Here is a 21772-nt window from a genome sequence, read left to right on the forward strand (position 1 = left end):
GATGACAGACAGCTGCTGCAGCAAATCGCATCGAAGCATCCGTTCTGTCCCTGTATGTGGGTGTAAACCCCAGAAGCCAATCGCGTTGCGGCATCAGTTCTCTTCCTGTAGGTGGGTGTTTGCTACCTGTGTGAATGAAGCGATCCGACACTAGAACTTAGCGAGCTCACATTCTGGGCTTTTATCGCTGGAGTTTTTACACAGCTGCCCTGGCCTTACCGAAGAAATGGCTGCTGTGGTGACCACATAGAGATATTTTGCGTTTCGTGTTTGTTTTTGTATTTTATTTTCGTCATAAGGAGGAAGCACTCAGTGCTTCTGTTAGCCAATGCTAACTCGCCTTCAGGTTCGCTGTCCTGCGGTTTTCCTGCTCTCGTTTCTGGATTAATTAACGCACACGCTGTCGAGATAAACCATGGAGTGTTGACGGAGTTGAAGAGTGCACTAACATCGGATAATTTCGCCACAAAAATATCATGCCCAATGTGGCTCACTACTGCTTGTAACGTTAGCATGTTAGCGGTTTGGCTAGTAAGTGTCAGCTGATACTAAACCCTGAGAGGAATGCTACCCTTCTAATTAAGCCGAGAAACTGATAAAATAGATTATAGCATTTGCGTCCCCTTCTGATTGGTTTTACGTCTAACAAGTCGATTCAGGCTAAAATTTAGTTAGCGTTAATGCTATTGCTGTTTAAACACGGTTTGTTTACAGTTCTAAAAATATTCGCATCCCAGTTAACTTACGCTTTCGTTGAAGTGCTATTGAATCATCTGCTGGACATTTATCTTTCTACTGTAATTTTTTTAGACTCGATATATAATGTCAAAGCTGCTTCAGGCAAGCTATGCTAACATTAGTTGAAGCTGTATGGTTTAAAGCCAAATCCACTCGGACATTTGTTAGCTTTCCTTTAGTTAAACGATTCACTGTTTGCAGTTGATGCTTAAAGTTTTTTTATCCTCCAGCTGTAGAGTTCAGCTTCTGCCATACAAGAACGTTTGAGAGGATATTATGACTATTTAGGCCTGGAGATGGCTGTAGCTTAAAATAAATCAGCAGTCTGATAAGATATAAAACTCTAAACGGTGAAATGTATACATATCTTGAGATCGAATTCTTAGGACTCTGAAGCTGTATACCATATTTACAATAGTTACAAATAGTTTCTCTGCCTTGTCTATGATAGAAGATTGCAGGTGTTCAGTGATCGAATACATATCCGTTTATCATCTCTAAATTTAGTTAAATATATTATAGTCCCCTAAACGAAAGCTGATTGCTCATTTGGATTTTCTAGAAAACCCATATTAGGCTACTTTATCCGGCCACAAATAGTTTAAAATGTCCTTATTCAAAATAGCCTGTTTATCTTAAGTATGTCATCAGAACAGCTGATTTATTCATGGAATTGTGTTTGTTTAAAGTGCTGGAAAGTCGTAAAGAAACCAAACCAAGCAGTTTTGATGATTCCTCAGGATGAATGTTTCCATGTAGCCCTTGGGTCACAGTTGTGCCAAAAACTCTTGATGAACTGCCCTACAAACAGGGGTCTGCTGGAGGAGCATGCAAACAAACCGTTGATACTAAAAGAACACAGGTCTGAAGTTGTTCTGGAACGTCTCGCTTTTTACTAAAAATTTCATAACCAGTCCGAGAAAGTCCTTCCTGAGGTTCCCAATGGAAGTGCCGCTCTAGAAACTTTGACAAGGTAACTTCAAGATCTCTGGGTTGTCTCATCAGGAAGCGATAAGATGGGCTCTCAGGTTCTTCAGATATTGCGGCAGGGAGTGTGGGCCTCTCTGAGCGGAGGGTGGTACGTGGACCCTCATCAGAGTACCTTCTCGAACTGCTTTCATCTCTACCTCTGGATATTCCTCTTGGCCTTCCCGTTTCTTCTCTACATGGTGAGTTCTTGCAGTAATTCCTGAGGTAAAGAAAGCCGCAGCCCATGTTTCTGGAAAATGTGTGTAATACTGATGGAAACCAAGACATTGAGGCTAAATCTTTCTCAAGATGCATGACATACAGCTGCTGTCTTTTCTAAGTAGTTACAATGAAGCAGAACCAAGGCAACATGTATCTTAAAAATAAATTAATAAACTATATAAATAAATATATTACTGTACTAAAATTTGTGGTCAGAAGCTTTTTTTCTTTTAATATTATTAATGCTTCTATTTACCAAAGACATCAGAGACATTTAGAATGCTACAAAAGTTTTGTATTTCAAACAAATGCTTTTTTTTCTTCTTTACTATTCATCAAAGAATCCTGAAAAACGTATCCTGTTTTCCACAACATTAATCAGAAAAATCAGAACAACTATTTTCCATGATACAAAATGAATAAAAGAAAATAATTTATTATGATGTCATCAAGGATCATGAGACACTTCAGTACTCTAGTAATGACTACTGAAAATTCAACATTGAAATCACAGGAATAAAGAGAAGTAGTTATTTTAAGTTGTAACATTTCATAGAATTACTGGTTTTACTGTATTTTTTTTTTTTTAATAAATGAATGCAACCTTGGTGAGCATTAGAGACTTCTTTCAAAAACATTTTACTGACCCCAAACTTTATTCTGTAGTGTGTGTATTATTTTTTTATGATTATATTTTAACTTTCAGTAAAGTTCCTTTTAAAACAGGCTATTGCCTTGAAAGTTTTACAGGATATAAATACAAGCTGCTTAAAACTACAATCAATGTTATTGATCAGATAAACAAGAAGGAATCATTAAATAGAAGTCAGCCTTCAGGAGCATTCCTTTGCATCCATTGTTTTCTGAGTAATAAAACCAGTTGATGATAATGCAGCAAAGCATGTGGGTAAACATGAAATGTGATGACATCACTAATGATACTTGTGCTTTCTCTATTACGTGAACTTCCATCTTGCTGCTCCTGTACTAAAAAAGTTCATTTTATTGAACTTAACAGATTTTAAAGCTACGGTAGGGAACTTTTAACGCTCTAGTGGTTAATAAACAGAACTGCTTGCGTCTTGCGGAAGAACATCGTAGCCGGAACTACTTCTCTCTGTTTATGTCTATGAAGAATCACAAAGGTACTGGGTTACTCCGCCGCGGTATCCCCGAAGCAATCTAAAATAGTCCGAATATAAACACTTATTATAGGTGCACCCTAGTGATTCAGGACAAGCTAAAAACACGGTTTGGAAAATGGATTCATGGTGTACTCGCTTATTATATAAATTTTTCTACATTTTATCTTATGTACTTTTAAATGTACTTAAACAGATGAAAATAGTCTTATATGTCAATGGCAAAATAAATCAATACATTTACCATTATGTATAGGCCTAGCTGCATTTTTGCATTACTGTTTTTTTTTTTTTTTGTGTGCACAAGTTGTGGTTTACGTAAGAAGCAGTGTCTGAAATGAAACAGGTTGTAATTTTTGCAACCACATTGATGTGACTCTCCCACATTCATTCTTTTAGGCCCTTCCTGCCAGTTTAGTGGTGGCTGGTGTGTACTGTGCTGTGATAGCGGCCTTCTTTACGGCCATAAAAGCAGTGAACTTCCGACTACATGCCATGTTTGACCTGGGCGAGATTGTGGAGAAGAGGCAGGCCTCGTTCGCCACCGACCCCAATAGAGTGGAAGAAGGAGAGGAAGGCTCTGGCACTCACGACGGAAGCCAGCGCAGGTAGTGTGTAACCATCTTATTATATTTTTATTTGTCAAAATATAATGTGACACTTTTCTGTCTCTCAAGTAGGCAGCATCAGTTTGTAGAGCATTGCAAGCATCATGCTACTGAGTCAGACATTCTTTAGGGATTTGTTGTTGGTGAACAGCTGTTAGTGTTGAGCAGTCACTCCACTGTAGTCAGTTTTAGCTCATGTTGATCTGCCTGTCCCTACAGGGACAGTAGTGTCGGTGTGGAAATGACGGTGTTCCGAAAGGCGAACTCCACCCCTCCTGTACGCTGCAGTTCCCAGCATTCACTATTTGGATTGAACCAGGTGTCGGTGAGGATATTGTTCATGCCAAACATCACGTGTTCTTAAGCGTTGTTTTGCTTCACTTGTAGGAATTTCCTCTGACTCGTTTACTTTCCTTTTGTTCAGGAATTTCTACCACAGCTTGAAGACCCTGGAGGCTCAAAGGGTACATTGTGTTGATGTTACTGTTTCTTTTTGAAATAAACTACTCCAGATAGTTTCAGTTTACATGAACTGGTATGCTTGCATTTCAGTTCTTATCTGATTTTTGTCATTTTTAAAATTCCAGATATTAAAGAGCTCATGCAGGAGCTAAATATTTATCATTAAATATATATATATACATATATATATATATATATATATATATATATATATATATATATATATATATATATATATATATATATATATATATATATATATATATATATATATATTATTAAATTTTAGAGTACCAAGTCCCTGCTCTACTCCACAGACCCCACCACAAAGCTGAAGTTAATAAAAATAAAAAATAAAAAAAAAACTTTTTTTGGACAATTACATAACTAGTACCGTCAAATGATAAATCACATCCAAAATAAGTTTTTGTTTCCATAATATATGTGTGTGTACTGTATATATTTATTATGTGTATATAAATACATACACATTTATGTATATATTTAAGAATTTTATATTTATATATTAAATATATTATAAATATATACATGTAAATATTTTCAATATATATACTGTATGTGTGCTTATTTATATATACTTAATAAATATACGCAGTATACACACACATATATTACATAAAGAAAAAGTTTTATTAAGGATGGGATTAATAAATTGACAGTACTATAACCAGCCAGTGTTCAAAACTTACCTTAACCCGATTCACAATGGTACGCTTGCAATAATGATTTCTTATATGAGTGGTTCTGGTAGGTTTTTGTGGGAAATGCAAGCATGGTGCCGTTCGTCTTTGCATCATTGTGTCACTTCCTTAAACATAAGAGTCACAGCTAGTAGGCTATATTGCATGTGAAGGTGCTGCAGATAATAGCCTTTTCTTACAGCAGCTGGAATAATTCAATTTATCATATTGATGGCAAATTGTAATCCAATAGGTAGTCACCAGTAGTCTACATGTAACGCTAATACACACTAAATTCATGTAGTCACGCAATGCTGATGTTGTAAACTAACATTTTGAGAACAAAGTATAACAATAGTTATAATTTGCATGGTTTGATGTGATATGAGCTAAGTGATCGTTAGATTAAGTCACCATTGGTAGCGTGATGTATTGTTATTCTTGTTTTTTTTCTCAGTTGGTCAGAACAAAAGTTGCAGACATGTTACTTGTTCAGGTGACATTTTCTGGTGAAAATTCATATTTGGGACATACTTTCATGATGTAGAATCTGTGATTCCGAAGTGCACACCGGTGTGGTGACTGACAGCCACACATACTCCTCAAAATATTAGAATCATCCACACTGATGAGACATGCCGATGCAAAACCCACGTAAAGATTATTCCGCATATAACCGCAACTGCAGGTTTCACACGGAGATGGCGAAAAAGGCAAAACTTACAGACTGCAGCTTTAAATAAACAGTTTAACTCAATCACAGCCACAGTCACAATATTAATTTTATCGTGTAGTAAACTTTTCACGCAGTGCTTTTGAGCTGCTTATTTCATGGAATATTGTGTCTGGTGTAATCAACAGAAAAAACATATATAATTAAAACTTCTGGTTTACAGTCATTGATGGTTATAACGTATTTTACATGTTAAAAAATACAAATATTATAAATTAACTCATGAATTACTAGCTTAAAACAAATGAATTGGTGAAATATTGTAATTTGTACATCATGCTGCATTGAACCTCTCTGCTGTACTTGGTAGTAACTGCAAATTTTTTGTTGTTCCAGGTATAGCGCCAACCTGCTTGGCTGGGGATTACAGAGGGCTAATTGGTGTGGATGATGTGTTGTCGGGAGGGTTTAGTAGCCTGCACCCAACAAATTGTCCTTCCATCCCACCGTCACCATCCAGCCAAGAAGATGGAGATGAGAAAGACCAGGTGGAAAATGGGGGTGTGGAGCATCTATCTCAGCAGAGCCCCGATGGGGATGGTCTAGGAGGCTACTCCCCCCTCGGACCTTCAGCTGAGTCGGAGAGTCTGGGAGATGCTCCTCTCAGCCCTCTCATCAAGAGTAGCTTGAGCGAGGAGCTAAGTGAGAACTTGTTGGGCTTGGGCCTTGACCCTGTCACTTTTGCTCCTGGTGCTGAGCACCCAGGCAGCCGCACCGGGGTAGCCCTGGCTGCAGGATCCACTGACAGCTGCTTTAGTGGAGGTGGAGCGGCCACAGACAGAGAGACTCTTAGTACAGTCAGTAGCTACCGCAGTGAGAAAACGGACTCAACCCAGCTTGAGAGCCCTTCGCTGGGCCAGATGCATAAACCCATTTTTAACGCTCCTTCCACAGCTTTGCCTCAGGGTAAAGGCCCCTATCAGCAGCCTGGAGATGTGCTCCAAGGTGGTAGTGACACAGATGACCTGTCAGACAGCGTGCTGCTACGATCACCCTCCAAAGAGCTCTCCTTTGGGCAGGGCCTTGACAGAACTCTGGTGGAGGGAGAGGACCTTCCCCCTTTGCTTACGGACATTGCACAGCCCTCCTTGAGGGACTCATCACCATCTAGCAGCGGGCCTTCTGAGTCTTGTGATCTTGATGGTGGTATCCCCATACCCCCTCTTCCTCCTCCGCGCCAGGCCAGCTCTGTACCCTCCAGGTTGGCACTGAGCTTGGTCTGCTCAGAGCCCGCTCTGCCGGTCTCTGCCCCATCCTACCTCCTAGCAGAGCCGCCGTCTCTGCAAGCGCAGCAGCAGGTAGTGCGACCTAAAGATCTGAAACTGCTACGTGCGGGTGGCAGTGTGGGTCACAGACCTGGACGCAGGAAAGCTCCCCGCAAACGGGGCACTGCTGGCAGTAGCAGTTTTGACTGTGGCTCCTACCGCCGGCACCACAACCGTGCCCAACACAGAGACTACATCCCTGTACGCAGTCGGCTAGGTGCCAAAGCCTACAGCGAGAGCTTGTTCGAGGACTCCAGCGATGAAGACGATGGCAGCGACATGAGTGTTGGCTCTAGTCTTGGATCCCAACGTCACTTCAGTTCTGACGAAGAAGACGATGATGAAGATGACGATTCTAGCTCCTCTACCTCTAGCTACTCCCCAGATCTGGCAAATACCGGCATCGCTTCTCAACCTGTCCCCCCTCAACTGCCTAGCCCTGGAGAGGAGGAGGAGCCTGACACCATAGGACCCTCCCATTCTCGCAGTGCTCAGCGCTCAGCCAGCACAGCCAGTGCCAAGACTCATGCCAGAGTGCTAAGCATGGATGGGGCCGGTGGAGGCTCCAACAACACAGGGACCCTAGCATCTACTGTGCTACCTTTACCCCTTTCTTCTGCTCCTGCCCCACGTCCACTCACCGTCTCTAAATCAGATCTGGAGGCTCGGACAGTGCACTCAGAGGGCTTCTCCAGGGCCCACCATAGGTTAGACTCTCTTGGAGGCTCCTGGGCTGGGAACCAGACGGTTTGGAGGGCAGGAGAGCTGCTGGAAGAGGGGGCAGTAGGAGGAGGTGAAGAGCAAACAGATTCGTTCTTAATATTTCATATTTAGAGCCTGGAATAGTTTCATGATTTGTGGTGTTGCTCTTATTGTCATTATCTGCTGTAATGAATATTTACTGTTGCCTCCTTCTGTTTGCCCATGCAGCCCCAGAGGAGGGAAGCAAACGTGACTCAGTGAGCAGTGTTAAAAGGACACAGGCCATTCGCAGGCGTCATAATGCAGGTAGTAACCCTACCCCACCCCCTTCTGCCATGGGCTCTCCTCCGAGCCTTCAAGACCTTCAGAGAGTCCGCACTTCCTCTCACTCCCGCACACGAACGCTCCCCTCTGCTCTGCACTTCGCTGCCTCATCCTTGCTGCTGCTGCCCCGCAGCGGTGTTCATGAGGCATCCACCTTCGATGACACCTCAGAGGGAGCTGTGCACTACTTTTATGATGAAAGCGGTAAGGAACAGTTTGTGTTTGTGACACTGGTTTAAATATGGCTTATTTGTGGAGGTTCCTTCAGTTAAAATAATCTAATTTCAGGAGTAAAGAGGTCTTATACTTTTGGGCCTGCTGGTGGAGGATATGAAGATCCAGTCCAGTAAGTCTTAAAAACCTTTAGCATTGGGGTAATATTCAGCCCAGTCTCCTAGTGTTTGACCCCTTTTTCTTGGCTCAGGGAGCGAGAGCGAGAGCGACAGTCACAGTCCTCTAGCTTTACCTCCACTGATGTCCAGGAGGCGGCGCCAGGGCTGTCCATGCTGCAGCCCAGACCAGTGGTCCTCCAGGGCATGCAGGTCCGCAGGGTGCCTTTGGATATGCCAGAGGTGAGGCCTAAATCTTCAGAATCATCAGTACTCATTCTGTTTCATCCCCTCCTGGCTGCATTGACATTTTTCTCTTTGTAGTTTGACCTAGATCATGAGTCCCCTCACGAATCCCAGGAGAACACACTGATGATTGAGGAAAAGGCCAAGCCTAAACAGTATTATCGTTTCTGGGTGCTGCCAGGAAAATGGCTAAGAGTTCGTTACGACAGACTTGCTTTGCTAGCCTTACTGGACAGGAACCGACGCATAGGGGAGAATGTTTTTGCAGTGGTATTGGCGAGCTTAGTGGCGTTCCTTGGCTTCCTGTTGCTTCTCCAGGGCTTCTTTAGGGACATCTGGGTCTTCCAGTTCTGCCTAGTCATTGCCAGCTGTCAGTACTCCTTGCTAAAGGTCAGTGTGAGCATTTTTGGAATGGTCTCTTTGTTTGTTTTAGCAGTATGTTGTTTGTTTTCAGGTGTTGGCATTTCTTGATAATTGTACGGTATTTACATGTCCCAATAGTGGTGTTGTGTTTGTTAATCAGTGTTTTTTTTTATCCATTTTAGAGTGTTCAGCCTGATGCAGCATCTCCGATGCATGTGAGTATATGACTGTTTGTCCCTCTTTTCTTGGACCCGCTTAGCTGAAATCAAACAGAAATTAATTTAATGTGGTCTTCATTGCAGGGCCATAACTGGATCATAGTGTACAGCCGACCAGTGTATTTCTGCTTGTGTTGTGTGCTGATCTGGGTGTTTGACCTTGTTGGCCACTCACACAGTATGAGGCCTTTCACCCTTTACGGGGTCACCTTCCTCTCCACACACTTTCTGCTCTGCGCTAGAGACATGCTCATAGGTCTGTTATTCGCTGTTAAACCTTTCTTAATTGAGTTGTGCAAAATATAATAGCCTAATAATTCATATGTTTTTCTTTGCAGTGTTCACCCTCTGTTTCCCCATCATCTTCCTGTTTGGGCTTCTACCTCAGGTCAACACGTTCCTCATGTGTTTGTTTGAGCAGGTGGACATGCACCTTTTCGGGGGAACTGGTGAGACGTGTGTTGTATTTCAAAAAATGATGTAGCAGTAACACTTTACAATAAGGTTAACATTGATGCATAAACTAACAATGAAAAGCATTTTATATAACATTTACAAATGGAACTTTATTCGAAAGTGTAACTACTATAGCGATGACGGTTATGGGTCATGGGTTTGATTCCCAGGGAGCTGGCATACTGTACCTCCCTGCACCACAAGTGTGATGTCTTGTCATTTGTGTGTTTCAGCAACCACAAGCCCCTTGTCTTCATTCTTTAGTCTCTTGCGCAGTATATTGGTGGCGGCTCTGGTTTATGGATTTTGCCTTGGTGCCATCAGTGTAAGTGAGAATCTGTCTCTTTTACAGTAGAACTGTGTTTATCGGTGCTTCCTTTGACTCATTTTATGTTTTCGTGTATGTGTAGGCTCCGTGGGGAGAGGCACATGTCCCGGTGCTCTTTTCTGTGTTCTGTGGTCTCCTCCTGGCCTTGTCCTATCATCTGAGCAGGCAGAGCAGCGACCCAACCATCCTCTGGTCAGTGTCACCTTACATTCATCTTACTGCACCAACAGCTCAGTGATCAATATCTAATCTACTGTGTTTTTTTACGCTGTTCTCTGGACAGGTCTCTGGTCCGCTCCAAGTTCTTCCCAGAACTGGAGAGCCGGACACCAGAAGAGCCCCCATTAGAGATTAAAGACCCTCTCCCAGAGAAATTGCGCAACTCTGTGGTAAAAGCACTCTCCATTTGCATTTATCTTTTGCTAAATAGACGTTCCAATATCTTTTAAATGGCTCCCTTCTGTCCGACTCTGCAGAAAGAGACTCTTCACTCAGATCTAGTCATGTGCCCTCTTATGGCCATTATCACCTTCGCCATTAGTGCCAGCACCGTCTTTATTGCTCTGCAGGTCAGTAGGCTGTCTAGAATAGGATTTTGAGTATGTTAACCGTCTCATTATGAGAACTAGTCTTCATCCAAAGACTGAACATAATTTCTAGTCTTGTAAAGTCTAGTTCGTTTTAGCAAATCTGTTGGTTTGAAGGTTTTTTGGGGGTAAATTACTGCCTTGGTTTTAAAGTGTTTTCTGCACTGTTCTTCAGCCTGCTCTCAGTTTCGTCCTGTACATCTTGGCTGGGGTGGTGGGGTTCTTCACACACTACCTCCTGCCTCAGCTCCGAAAACAGCTGCCCTGGTTCTGCTTGGCCCACCCTGTGCTGCGCTCCAGAGAATACAGCCAGTTTGAGGTCCGAGGTGAGTAGTCCAAACTACACGCACAAACTAATGTCCGAATGCGTGAACAAGTGTGATGGACTGATCCCTCTCTGTCTCAGATGCGGCTCAGCTCATGTGGTTTGAGAAGCTTTACGCTTGGCTGCAGTGTGTGGAGAAGTATTTCATCTATCCGGCTGTAGTGCTCAACTCCCTCACCACTGAAGCGCACACTTTCAGCCAAAACCATGACAAACCTGGAGCCTAGTAAGAACAGGAACATCCTAGTCTAGAATAAAGCACAACACTAGCTGATGTTACTCTTTGTTGTGGAACATTTTGGATTCAAGGTTTTCAATGTGGTTTCACACTTTAGATTTCAGACATGGACCGTGATGACATCTTTTATTTGTTCCTTTAGTGGCCGTGCTCTATTCATCTCAGTGGCTGGAATGAAGCTGCTTCGTTCGTCCTTCTGTGTCCCGTCTCAGCAGTATGTCACTCTGTGCTTCACCGCTCTCTTCTTCCAATTCGACTACCCACGCGTTTCACAGACCTTCCTCCTCGACTACTACTGCATGTCCATCCTCTTCAGCAAGGTCTGAAAATTCATCCACATCTCTCTTAGATGCCTTCAAAAGACCAACTTCATTACGTGTATCATCTTATATCTGTCCCATAAGTCAACTTTTATAATGTTGTGGAAGGGTCCTTTATTATAATCTATTTTACTTCTATATGTACACTGCTATTCAAAAGTATTAATTTGTTTCAAATTACTTCTTAAAATTTAACTGACCCCAGACTTTTGAACCGTGTATAAACAAGTAGTTGACTACAAATTCAAATTCGCATGAATATCAAAAATATAATTTCATATAACTGGCCACCAGTTCTTTTAAGGGTTTCACTATTATTAATACATTTTATCCTCATTTATTTCATCTAAATGGTTCTGTTGAAATTATTCCAAAAATAAATACCAACAATAAAACAAATATTCCTTTTAGAAAATGTTTAGGATTATAGTTAGTAACATAATGCATACATGCTATATATGTGACATTTTTCAAGGCTTGAATGTACTGTGTAACTGGAGTGTGGGTTTGTAAATCAAAAGATGAAGACTGATGTTGCTGTCATCTCTCCTGTGTGCGAGCAGCTGTGGGATCTGCTGTATAAGCTGCGTTTTGTGCTGACCTACATTGCACCTTGGCAGATCACATGGGGTTCTGCTTTCCATGCCTTCGCTCAGCCATTCGCCGTTCCCCGTATCCTTTTCCGGCATTACTCACACACAGAGCCCTGAATGCTGATCTCATAACTTTTACCTTTTCTTGTTCATCTGTGCCCAGTGGTACAGCTGTACAATTGGTTTTTATATGTTCCTCCTCAGCTCCTTTAGGTTGTTTTCACAATTGGTTCAGTTGCTTGCTGAACTAATTTTGGTCACAAATAAACAAGTGTGTGTATATGTTCATTTATCATAAAAAAGAAATTCCCCTTAACTCCAGTTTTGCTCTCAGACTCAGCCATGCTGTTTGTACAAGCTGTGTTTTCTGCTCTCTTTTCTACTCCTCTCAACCCTGTGCTGGGCAGTGCAGTTTTCGTTACTTCATACACCCGACCTGTGAAGTTCTGGGAGAGAGACTACAAGTAAGCCTTTAGAAATCTTGAGCAGATGTCAGCCGTGTTATTTGTAGGGGTGGTGAAAAAAATCGATTATTGATTAATCGCGAGTATGTTATGGACGAGTATGAATCGATTATTACATTTTCAAAAATCGATTATTATTTTTTTTTTTGCATTATTTTATTTTGTAAAAAAAATTATACCGGGAGTTGAACGTCACGAACGCGCCCAGTTCCAGTTAGCAAGCAGCCAGAACAGGTGTGTAAAATGGAAAAACCAGGAGCGAGCAACCAACCGAACCACCCAGCTCCATCTGGGCTCAAAGCAAGCGTGTGGATTTATTTTGGTTTTCATGGCAGGAGCTCTAACCCTCTTGGCGCCATGGTCGAGTTTACTCGACAAGATGCGGCACTGAATAAAACCGGCCGATTTTGTCAAATAGGGTGTCAAATTTCACGCGACCTCCCCTGCACCAGATAGCAGACATGTAATACTTAATCTCTGACTCAAAATAACGTAATGCTCCTTAACAAAATATTCGAGAGCGCATTGAATCAGTGCGAAAAAAAAGCGGAGCTAGTGTGAGAGTGAGCCATTTTATCTGACCAATGTTGTCAACGTCAGCGAGTATTGGCATTAGATTATTATTATTATCATTATTATTTGTATTATTATCTAATGGCATCAATAAAGCTTCAATAAACCCGCAATGAAGTGTTGGGACTTCTATTCGCGGACACTGATTCTGAAGGGGAATATCTGTATCCAGAAGATGACGGTGATATTGAAAGTGAAAGTACACCAAGCACAAACCGTGAATCCTTTGCCCAATGTATATGGTACTTTGTCAAATGTCAGAGGTGTGAACAATGTTTGCAAGGGTCGGAGTGTTCATTGCGAAATTAGCAGGCGTGTTAGTGTTGCGGGGACCAAGCGGGAGATTTTTACCGCGCTAGACATGTATATTTGTCTTCTGACCGCACCTCTCCGCAATCACGGTGACAGTATTGTAGTGGAGACTTTGTCTAATGCCTCTGGGTACGTTAGACAAGGTCGAAGTATTCATTGGACAGTCAGGATGCAAGGTGGGGAGTCGCAATGACACTGACAGTGGTCCGAGCTGCGCACACTCAGCGCGTGCGCGAGGCAGATCTGGCCGCGCTGCTCATAGCAATAGCAGAGGCGATGTGACACGGGGCATAGATTTTGAACTAAAAAGGTCTTGTCTACTTGTGTTTGTGTGTCATATGAATAATATATATGTGCCCCATACATGGAATCAGAGTGCCTGCTGCATGTAGTAAACTGAAAATCCCAACTGCTACATGCATTCGGTTTGTTTCTACCATTTATTAGTAATGATTTACACAGTTTGTTTACTACTTACTGTTGTGAAATGGAAAATCAATAATCGTTAATCGAGAATCGTTAATAATCGAAAATCGACTGTAATCGAATCGGGACTTCAATAATCGTAATCGAATCGAATCGGGAAATCAGACAGATTAACCACCCCTAGTTATTTGTTTTGCTAATTCAGTCTTAGCTGAAAATGTTTGAAGACGTGACTAGAACCCTTAAATACCATTGTGTCTTTCAGCACCAAACGGGTGGATCACTCCAACACACGCCTGGCCACACAGCTGGACCGCAACCCTGGTACGTGATATTTTTTCTGAGTTACACAGACCTTCCATCTGTCTATGGTCTTTTTAATCTATCCTGACATCTCCCCCTTATCTCTCGCTTGGATAGGTGCTGATGATAACAACTTGAACTCTATCTTCTATGAGCATCTGACGCGCTCTCTGCAGCACTCACTGTGTGGGGACCTTCTGCTGGGCCGCTGGGGAAACTACAGCACCGGAGACTGCTTCATCCTGGCCTCCGACTACCTCAACGCTCTCGTACACATCATTGAGATCGGCAACGGCCTCGCCACTTTCCAGCTCAGAGGCTTGGAGTTCAGAGGTGAGCCAACAGGAGAGAGACTGGAACAAAATGCAGCACTATTTTCTCTATCCACTGGGATACACTACATTACTTTTTTAACACTAGGTGTCATAAACTTGCCAACTTTGTAAATGGTTCGAGACAAAAGGACTAAGCAGCTGAGGATCACATGCTACCTGACCTTTAAGTTTTTCTGAACACAACCAACTTGCACAGAAACGTGCTTTGTAGCTAGGAGGTGCATGTAAAATGAAATTGTGTTCTAAAATTGGCTCAGAATATCAGAGTCTGTGCCTGTTATACACAGTGTGATTTTCTGTGAAATCTGTCAACGCCAACTGGCCAAAATCTGAACACTGGCTCTGACTTTTGCCAACTAGTGTTGCTTCTTCCGGACTGCAAATTGGGAAAATTCTGGGCACAAGTCGTGTAGCGTAGACATCTCAAAGAATGATTCATACTGATTCTAAAATATTATGTTTTTACCTCAGACTTAATTTGAGAGATTAAGATACTTTAAAGTTTCATGTTTAGCTGCAACTGATTTGGCTTGAACATGTTTTTTTCTTTCTTTTTTTTTTCCTTCAATGGCTGTTTTCAGGAACATATTGCCAGCAGAGGGAGGTGGAGGCGATCACTGAAGGGGTGGAGGAAGATGAAGGCTGTTGCTGCTGTGAGCCAGGTCATCTCCCCCACATGCTCTCCTTCAACGCGGCCTTTGGCCAGCGCTGGTTGGCTTGGGAGGTCGCCGCCACCAAATACGTGCTGGAAGGCTACAGCATTAGCGACAACAATGCAGCTTCCATGCTTCAAGTATTTGACCTGCGCAAAATTCTCATCACATATTATGTCAAGGTCAGTTCCTCTCAGAAGAGCTTCTCGAATAAAACCTCCACTGTCTGAGATGCAGAGCGATCATCCAAGTTTCTCCTTCTCAGAGTATCATTTACTATGTGACCCGCTCGCCCAAACTGGAGGAATGGTTGGCCAATGAGACAGCGCAGGATGCTTTGCGGCCCTGCCTCAGCCCTTCCTATGTGGATAGTGATCCCACCTTTAACCTGAACATAGATGAAGACTACGACCACCGTGCTTCCGGCATCACTCCCTCGTCCTTCTGTCTGGTGTACCTGGAGTGGATCAAATACTGCAACAGCCGCAGACAGACGGTATTTTAATAATGGCTTTGCCTTGCTGTTGACAGTTGCTGACTTGGGGTTTGGTTACAAGGGAATTAAAGATGTAACTCACTGTGTGTTTTTGGATTTGTCCTCTTTTACAGCCAGTTGAGAGTGAGAAGGATTCCCCTCTGGTCACACTGTGTTTTGGGTTGTGTATTCTGGGCCGACGAGCTCTGGGCACCGCCTCCCACAGCATGTCAGCCAGGTAAGAGTTCAAACTCATTACAGAAATTTGGATAAAGCTGACAGCTTATGTTGTTTATATGTGTTTTGCACCACTCACACATGCAACAATTTTACAGAATAGTGTGTAGTCTACTGCTGCATACTGAAATACTCCTCCAAGGGGATGCGTGTGATTCTCACCAAATTATGCCAAGACAAAGGATGCTATATTTTGAACATACAAAAAAATAGGGTAACAGGAAGAGTTTTATATCTTCAAATTGATCTAAATCAGACAGCGCACCAAGGTGTTTGGTCATGGGGGCTGATCACATGGTTGTGGCTGTTGTGCTTCACAGTCATAGCGCCACCAGCTGGCAACAGGAAGTGTGACGTACAACAGATGTTGAAGTAGTCTTTTTATATCTACCAATTTAAATATATTTGCCTTAAATGTATGTGGTAGTGGGGCTGTAGTGCTTGGGTCTGTTTGCATTTTTTTTTTTTTTTTGCACCTTTTTACTCATACTGCTAGTTACTGCATAATGAGTGCTTGATCAGTGCATGAAATTAAGCTTTTCTCAGCCTTTTGCAATGCTGGACTTGGCGACTTTATATTACTGCTGCTTATGAATTGCCATAAATCACATAACTCTCATTGGCTTCCAGTTAATTACTTGCTACAAATCACTGTGTGAATCCCACTATAAAACTTTTTCATCGGCAATAGGTCATAAATATTTATTTAAACATGATTTTCTTGCTTGGTTGTTTTTTTTTGTACTTTTTTATGAGTGGGATTATGCTGTAGATGTACATGCACTGATTCTTATACATTCTTATTCTTATATGTTCAGCTTGGAGCCTTTTCTCTACGGCCTTCATGCCCTGTTCAAGGGCGACTTTCGTATCACCTCTCCTAGAGACGAGTGGGTTTTTGCAGACATGGATCTGCTGAACAGGGTGGTGGCTCCAGGAGTACGGATGTCCCTCAAACTGCACCAGGTACAGCTTAGGCATTCGTCCATCTCTATTGACATCACGTCGTCTGATGATTGCAATTATGGAATGGATCTCTGGTTTACTTGATTCTCCTGAGCCACTCTTTTGTCTCTTGTTTACTCCACAGGATCACTTCACCTCTCCTGATGAGTATGAGGACCCAGTGGTGCTGTACGATGCCATCACTGCCAATGAAGAGAAGATGCTGATCTCTCACGAAGGCGATCCTGTGTGGCGCAGCGCTATCCTGGCCAACATGCCTTCTCTGCTTGCTCTCCGCCACGTTATGGATGACGGAAGTGACGAGTACAAGATCATCATGCTGAACAAACGCTTCCTCAGCTTCAGAGTCATCAAGGTGCTTTGCTGCAGAAGCCTGTTTAAATTAAAAAATTTAAATGTATGCATTTAGCAGACGCTTTTATCCAAAACGACTTAGTGCATTCAGGCTATCAATTTTTAGATATCATATCATGTGTTCCCGGGGAATCGAACCCCCAACCTTGCACTTGATAACGTAGTGCTCTACCAATTGAGCTACAGGAACACTATAGGCATGTACAGTGTGTCTTATCGTGGCATTGCCATGACGAATCTCTCTCGGTTGCTTCCTTCAGGTGAACCGGGAGTGTGTGCGCGGGCTGTGGGCTGGACAACAGCAGGAGCTGGTCTTCCTGCGGAACCGGAACCCTGAACGCGGCAGCATCCAGAATGCCAAACAAGCCCTGAGGAACATGATTAACTCGTCCTGTGACCAGCCCATCGGATACCCTATCTATGTCTCCCCACTCACCACCTCCTACGCTGGGGCCCATGCTCAGCTACGTTCTGTCTGGGGAGGCCCCATCAGCCCTCACAACATTTACACGTGGTTCATCAGCAGCTGGGACAGGTCGGGTGGCACATGTGTATATTTTGCTACATTACAGCACATTTTAGGCATTCAGAGTTTATTTAAATGCTCTCTGTTCTCTCCAGGCTTCAGAAGGGTTGTGGTGCCGGATGTAACAGTGGGGGGAACATTGAGGATTCAGACTGTGGTGGCGGCTCTGCCTCCATCAGTAACAACCCTGCAGCTCATCCTCCTCAAAACACAGCGTCCGGCATCCCTCAGCCTCATCCCACTTTTGTACAGCCCTCAATGGGTATGGCACCTGCTTCTCTTGTACTGTTAATGTACAGTCAGTAAAGCAATGATGTGTGCAGGCTGTAAGTTTTAACTTTTCTCTTCCTTTCTCAAGGGACTGACAACCCCGTTGGACCTTCCTGGCCACTGCATCCCCAGCCCCTCCCACTAGCCCTGCTCAGCCAATCAGAAGGCAGGATGGATGCTGGGCTGGTTAGCTCCTTGCACCGCACCTCTTCCATCCATGGGCTTTTGGGGCAACACCTGTCCAGCTCCCAGCTGTCTTTCAGTAGTTCGTTGGTCCTGCCGCCTGCAGACCGCTTCTGCCCCAGTAGCCTGCAGGACAACCCCAGTCACAGGGTGTCTCAGAGGGGCCTAAGCCTGGGCCAGGGTAGCGGGCTGCCCTATGAGGCCCTGTACAGCAAATGGAGTCTGTCAGGGAGGAAAGGATTCAATGGACCTGCTGTAATGGAAGGGGACGGCTCAGCATCACAAAGCATACGCACACAGGTTAGGATGCATGCTTCCCTTCCTGATCTATTAATGCATAAATGATTAATCTTAAATGATGGGCATGTTTTATTTTCTTAATTGAACTTATTTTTTAAGCGGCATATAGTTAAAAAGGTCAGGGTGGAACAAATGTCTGTATGTCTTAAAGAAAAAAAAATTTAATCAGTACTTTGATACAAAATTGACAGTGAAATATGAAAAAAAAATATATTTTAAATAAATGCTATTTTGAACTTTCTATCCGTCAAAGAATCCTAAAATGCATCATGGTTTTTACTAAAATATTGAGCAGCAGAACTATTTTCAACACTGCTAAAGAAATGAGAAATCAGCATGATTTCAGAAGGATCATGTGACACTGAAGATTGGAGTAATGGCTGCTGAAAATTCAGCTTTGCTGTCACAGAAATAAATTACGTTTTATAATATATTGAAATGGCAAGCGTTTTTTTTTTTAAGCTGTAATATTTTTCAAAATGTATACTATATATTTTTTTAAACCGTAAATGCTGTGTGAGGGAGCATGAGAGAGAAAGCCAAAGTTTGGACTAGTATAAATATTAATAACCTGTTTATTTACTTTATTTCTTAGCCTTTGCAGCCTCCCCTCCCTGCCCTGCCCTCTGATGTCAGCCCAACACTGGATCCAATGGGAGCAGTCCTACCCTCTGAGACCACACCCCTTACATCATCAGACCCGCCCAGTGCACGGGAGGAGTCTACAGAGCTGCCTTTACTTGAGCGCCTCCGCTGAGCCTGCACAGCTGGGATCGGACGAGCCCATGGTGATCCTCGCCATCCTGAGAGATCGAGCTGGGAGGACTTCAAACTGACCTTATCAACCCTTTTTATAATTAAAGCATCTTCAGTCAGTTCTGCCTATATTAGGAGGTTTCTCGCAAGTCTCCTTAATCAACACATCACCAGATACAGAAGCACACTAGAAGAGTGCTGCGTTAAGTAATGAACTCTGGACTGAGCTCTCCTAAGCTTCTTTGGCTAAAAAGCCAAAAAAGGTGCCAGTCAGTGCAATCTTAAGGGATTTTCTTCTTTTCTTATGTAAAGAGGGTCAGGTCATTAAATCAAAGCGAATCGGTGACCTGTACCACCAGCAGTAACAAAAAGGGAACTCTCTTCTCCTCTGTAGCAGCCTTAAACCTACTCAAGCTTTCGTTTTTACCCCTAAGCATCCAGTCCCTCGCTACGCATCAAGCCGTATTGTGCAGGATTTCTCTCTTTGAGGCCCAATGCTTTCCTCTACACAAGTCACTGTCCTTTCAAGACCAAAGGACTCGAGTTTGATTTCCCCCTCACCGAGCCGTCATTACGTAGCTCACACATTCCAGCAAAGACATTTGAACGTGTCGCCCATCACTCTTAAACACCAACCACGACCGTTCTTCAGCGAGCTTCAGGGATAATACTTGAATATAATCACAAATACTCGCTCACATGCACACTTCCCTTAGCACCTGGTGCTCCTTGCGTAGTTTACAGCCGGCTCGGGTGAGGACGGTTGGGACAGAATAGACGTCATCAAACCGGTGGTCTGTCTTTTTTTCTTTTCTTTGTTCATCCCACAGGAAATCAGACTACCTACTAAATTCCTAAACTGCTCCCTACCGATTTAGCTCTGATGGTGATGTAGTGGGCCGGAGCACATGAGGGCTTCCTGTCCTCCCATCAGGCTTTTTCCTGCTGCTGCAAGTGCCTGCAGTTTGTCTCCCTCTACTGCAATACTACTGCTACTGCACCACCCGCTCTACTCGTATAGATCTCACCAAACTACTGCTTTGACTTCTAAACTCCAGCGTTTTAGTTGGAACTTGATAAGGGGAAAAGACAAAGATGTACCAATTCTAAAGACAAAGATTTATTTGATTGCTGGTCTCAAATGGAGATTTTTTTATTGATTGTGCTGATAGTAGCTGGACATGAGTAAACTTTAACCTTTGCCCCCATTCTTGAATCCACCGGATTGTGTCAAACGAATTCCCTAAATCTGTGCGTAATACAACTGGAAGGTTAGATGTTAAATATCTGCTGTTGGGCAAACGAAGCTCAGACCGCCTGCTGTGGAAAGCAGGGCACTTACTGCCTCTACAACAACAAACATATCAAACAATACAGCACTGACATCAGCCTGGAATAGCTGCGGCGGGTCGATGTAAAGGAGCTTGAAATTTCCTGTTTAAAGTGGTTTTCTGATTCAGAAAGCCGTTCAGCGCTTTTTCACCATACAATTTCCAGCTTAAAATGATTGACGTGGCTGAGCTGTGCTCTGAAAAAGGCTTTGCGTCGCACGATACGGTTTGAGAGTCAGCATGCGGGGGCCGCCATGTGAAAATGGTGCCTTAAGATTCGACAGACAGTGTTTAGGTGAAAGGGAAGGATTTTTGCTGGAAATTTTACACTGGTTCCATGCCGTTTTATGCAAAATAATGTGGTTTTCTGTTGAGAGGCCCATGGTGTTCATTTGACAGTGCTTATTCAAAACGGCCGATTCTTGCTCGATCAACATCAAGTTTGGATGTGACTTGAGCCTCTAGCTTCGTTTAGTGCCATTAGAGGAAGTTCACCGAATTGATCATGCTCACGCATTCCTGTTCTCACTTAAACCACAGATTGTTAGTACGTTTATAACACTGAAAATATATACCCTCTCTGCCCATCACGGACCATATCACAAGTCGTTTGAACACTAAACATCACGTCTCTCTGCAGACCGTGCAGCCTAGTCGATTTCTGAACACCACCATCTCATGTAGTCTGCTGAGCAAACCTTCCCCGTTTATGGCTTCTTGCAGTGGATTTTAATAGCTATCGAGCGTTTGGTTCGAGGCCGAACAACCTCTTTCTCTCTCTTCATCAAGACCATTTCTCTCATCTTTAGGGTGACTTTTCCAAAGCAACAGGGAGTACTTCTCTAACTGGGAGAAAGCACAAGTTACTGGATAGTCTTGGGTGTCAGTGATTCAAAAGGGATCTAACCCATCTCTGCCATATATGTACAGCATGTTTTGTATATAAATATATTTAAAAATATATAAATCTATTTTATTATTATTGGATTTCTGGTTATTTTTCAATGGAGGACACTACTTTGAGTCTTAGGGGAGTCACGCTTCGGTGTATCTGTGCTTGCGGAGGGGTCCGACATAGAATCATGAAGTCTGGGGAATGAATCAGTTAATACTGCTTTTGCACAACTATTGTAAAATAGTACACCATCCTGTATTTTAATTTTAGTTATATGGAGGATTGTTTTATTTAAAAACTTGTTTTCAATATTCAGTTATGTACATTTATTTTTTATTTTTTTTTGTGATTTTTCTTTTTCCCCTCCTATTTAAATTAAAGCTTTTTTGTGTCATTGTTTGCAGTACAGTCTTTTGTGAATCCATTGGTCTTTTTCCCTCCATGTCAAAATGTGCATAGAGGGGGTAAATTTGATTGACAAACTATAGGAATAGAAGTAATTTAGATCGATTTGGATCAGTACCATCACAAGTGACTAAGTTTA

General features: G+C 42.8%; 1 protein-coding gene across 2 annotated transcripts; it reads left to right on the forward strand.

The window, feature by feature from the left end:
• The first annotated feature begins 107 nt into the window (after positions 1-107).
• LOC127986595 (pecanex-like protein 1) lies at positions 108-21624 on the forward strand. Of its 2 annotated transcripts, XM_052588902.1 has the most exons (33): positions 108-531; positions 1428-1907; positions 3471-3679; positions 3899-4004; positions 4104-4143; positions 5912-7633; positions 7771-8070; positions 8155-8212; positions 8291-8438; positions 8520-8831; positions 8987-9019; positions 9107-9278; positions 9361-9471; positions 9712-9803; positions 9889-9998; positions 10090-10195; positions 10283-10375; positions 10569-10719; positions 10800-10944; positions 11099-11276; positions 11840-11948; positions 12204-12333; positions 13910-13968; positions 14065-14280; positions 14864-15117; positions 15201-15431; positions 15545-15648; positions 16466-16613; positions 16738-16968; positions 17228-17502; positions 17589-17755; positions 17852-18246; positions 18842-21624. In XM_052588902.1, the coding sequence occupies exons 2-33, from the start codon at positions 1755-1757 to the stop codon at positions 19001-19003; spliced, it is 6720 nt and encodes a 2239-aa protein (XP_052444862.1). In that variant the 5' UTR covers positions 108-531; positions 1428-1754; the 3' UTR covers positions 19004-21624. The 2 variants fall into 2 exon arrangements, with proteins under 2 accessions (XP_052444862.1, XP_052444861.1); XM_052588901.1 differs by having other exon boundaries at positions 108-1907.
• Positions 21625-21772: the final 148 nt, after the last annotated feature.

This window comes from Carassius gibelio, chromosome B21 (genome assembly GCF_023724105.1).
Source record: "Carassius gibelio isolate Cgi1373 ecotype wild population from Czech Republic chromosome B21, carGib1.2-hapl.c, whole genome shotgun sequence".
NCBI classification, from domain to species: domain Eukaryota; kingdom Metazoa; phylum Chordata; class Actinopteri; order Cypriniformes; family Cyprinidae; genus Carassius; species Carassius gibelio.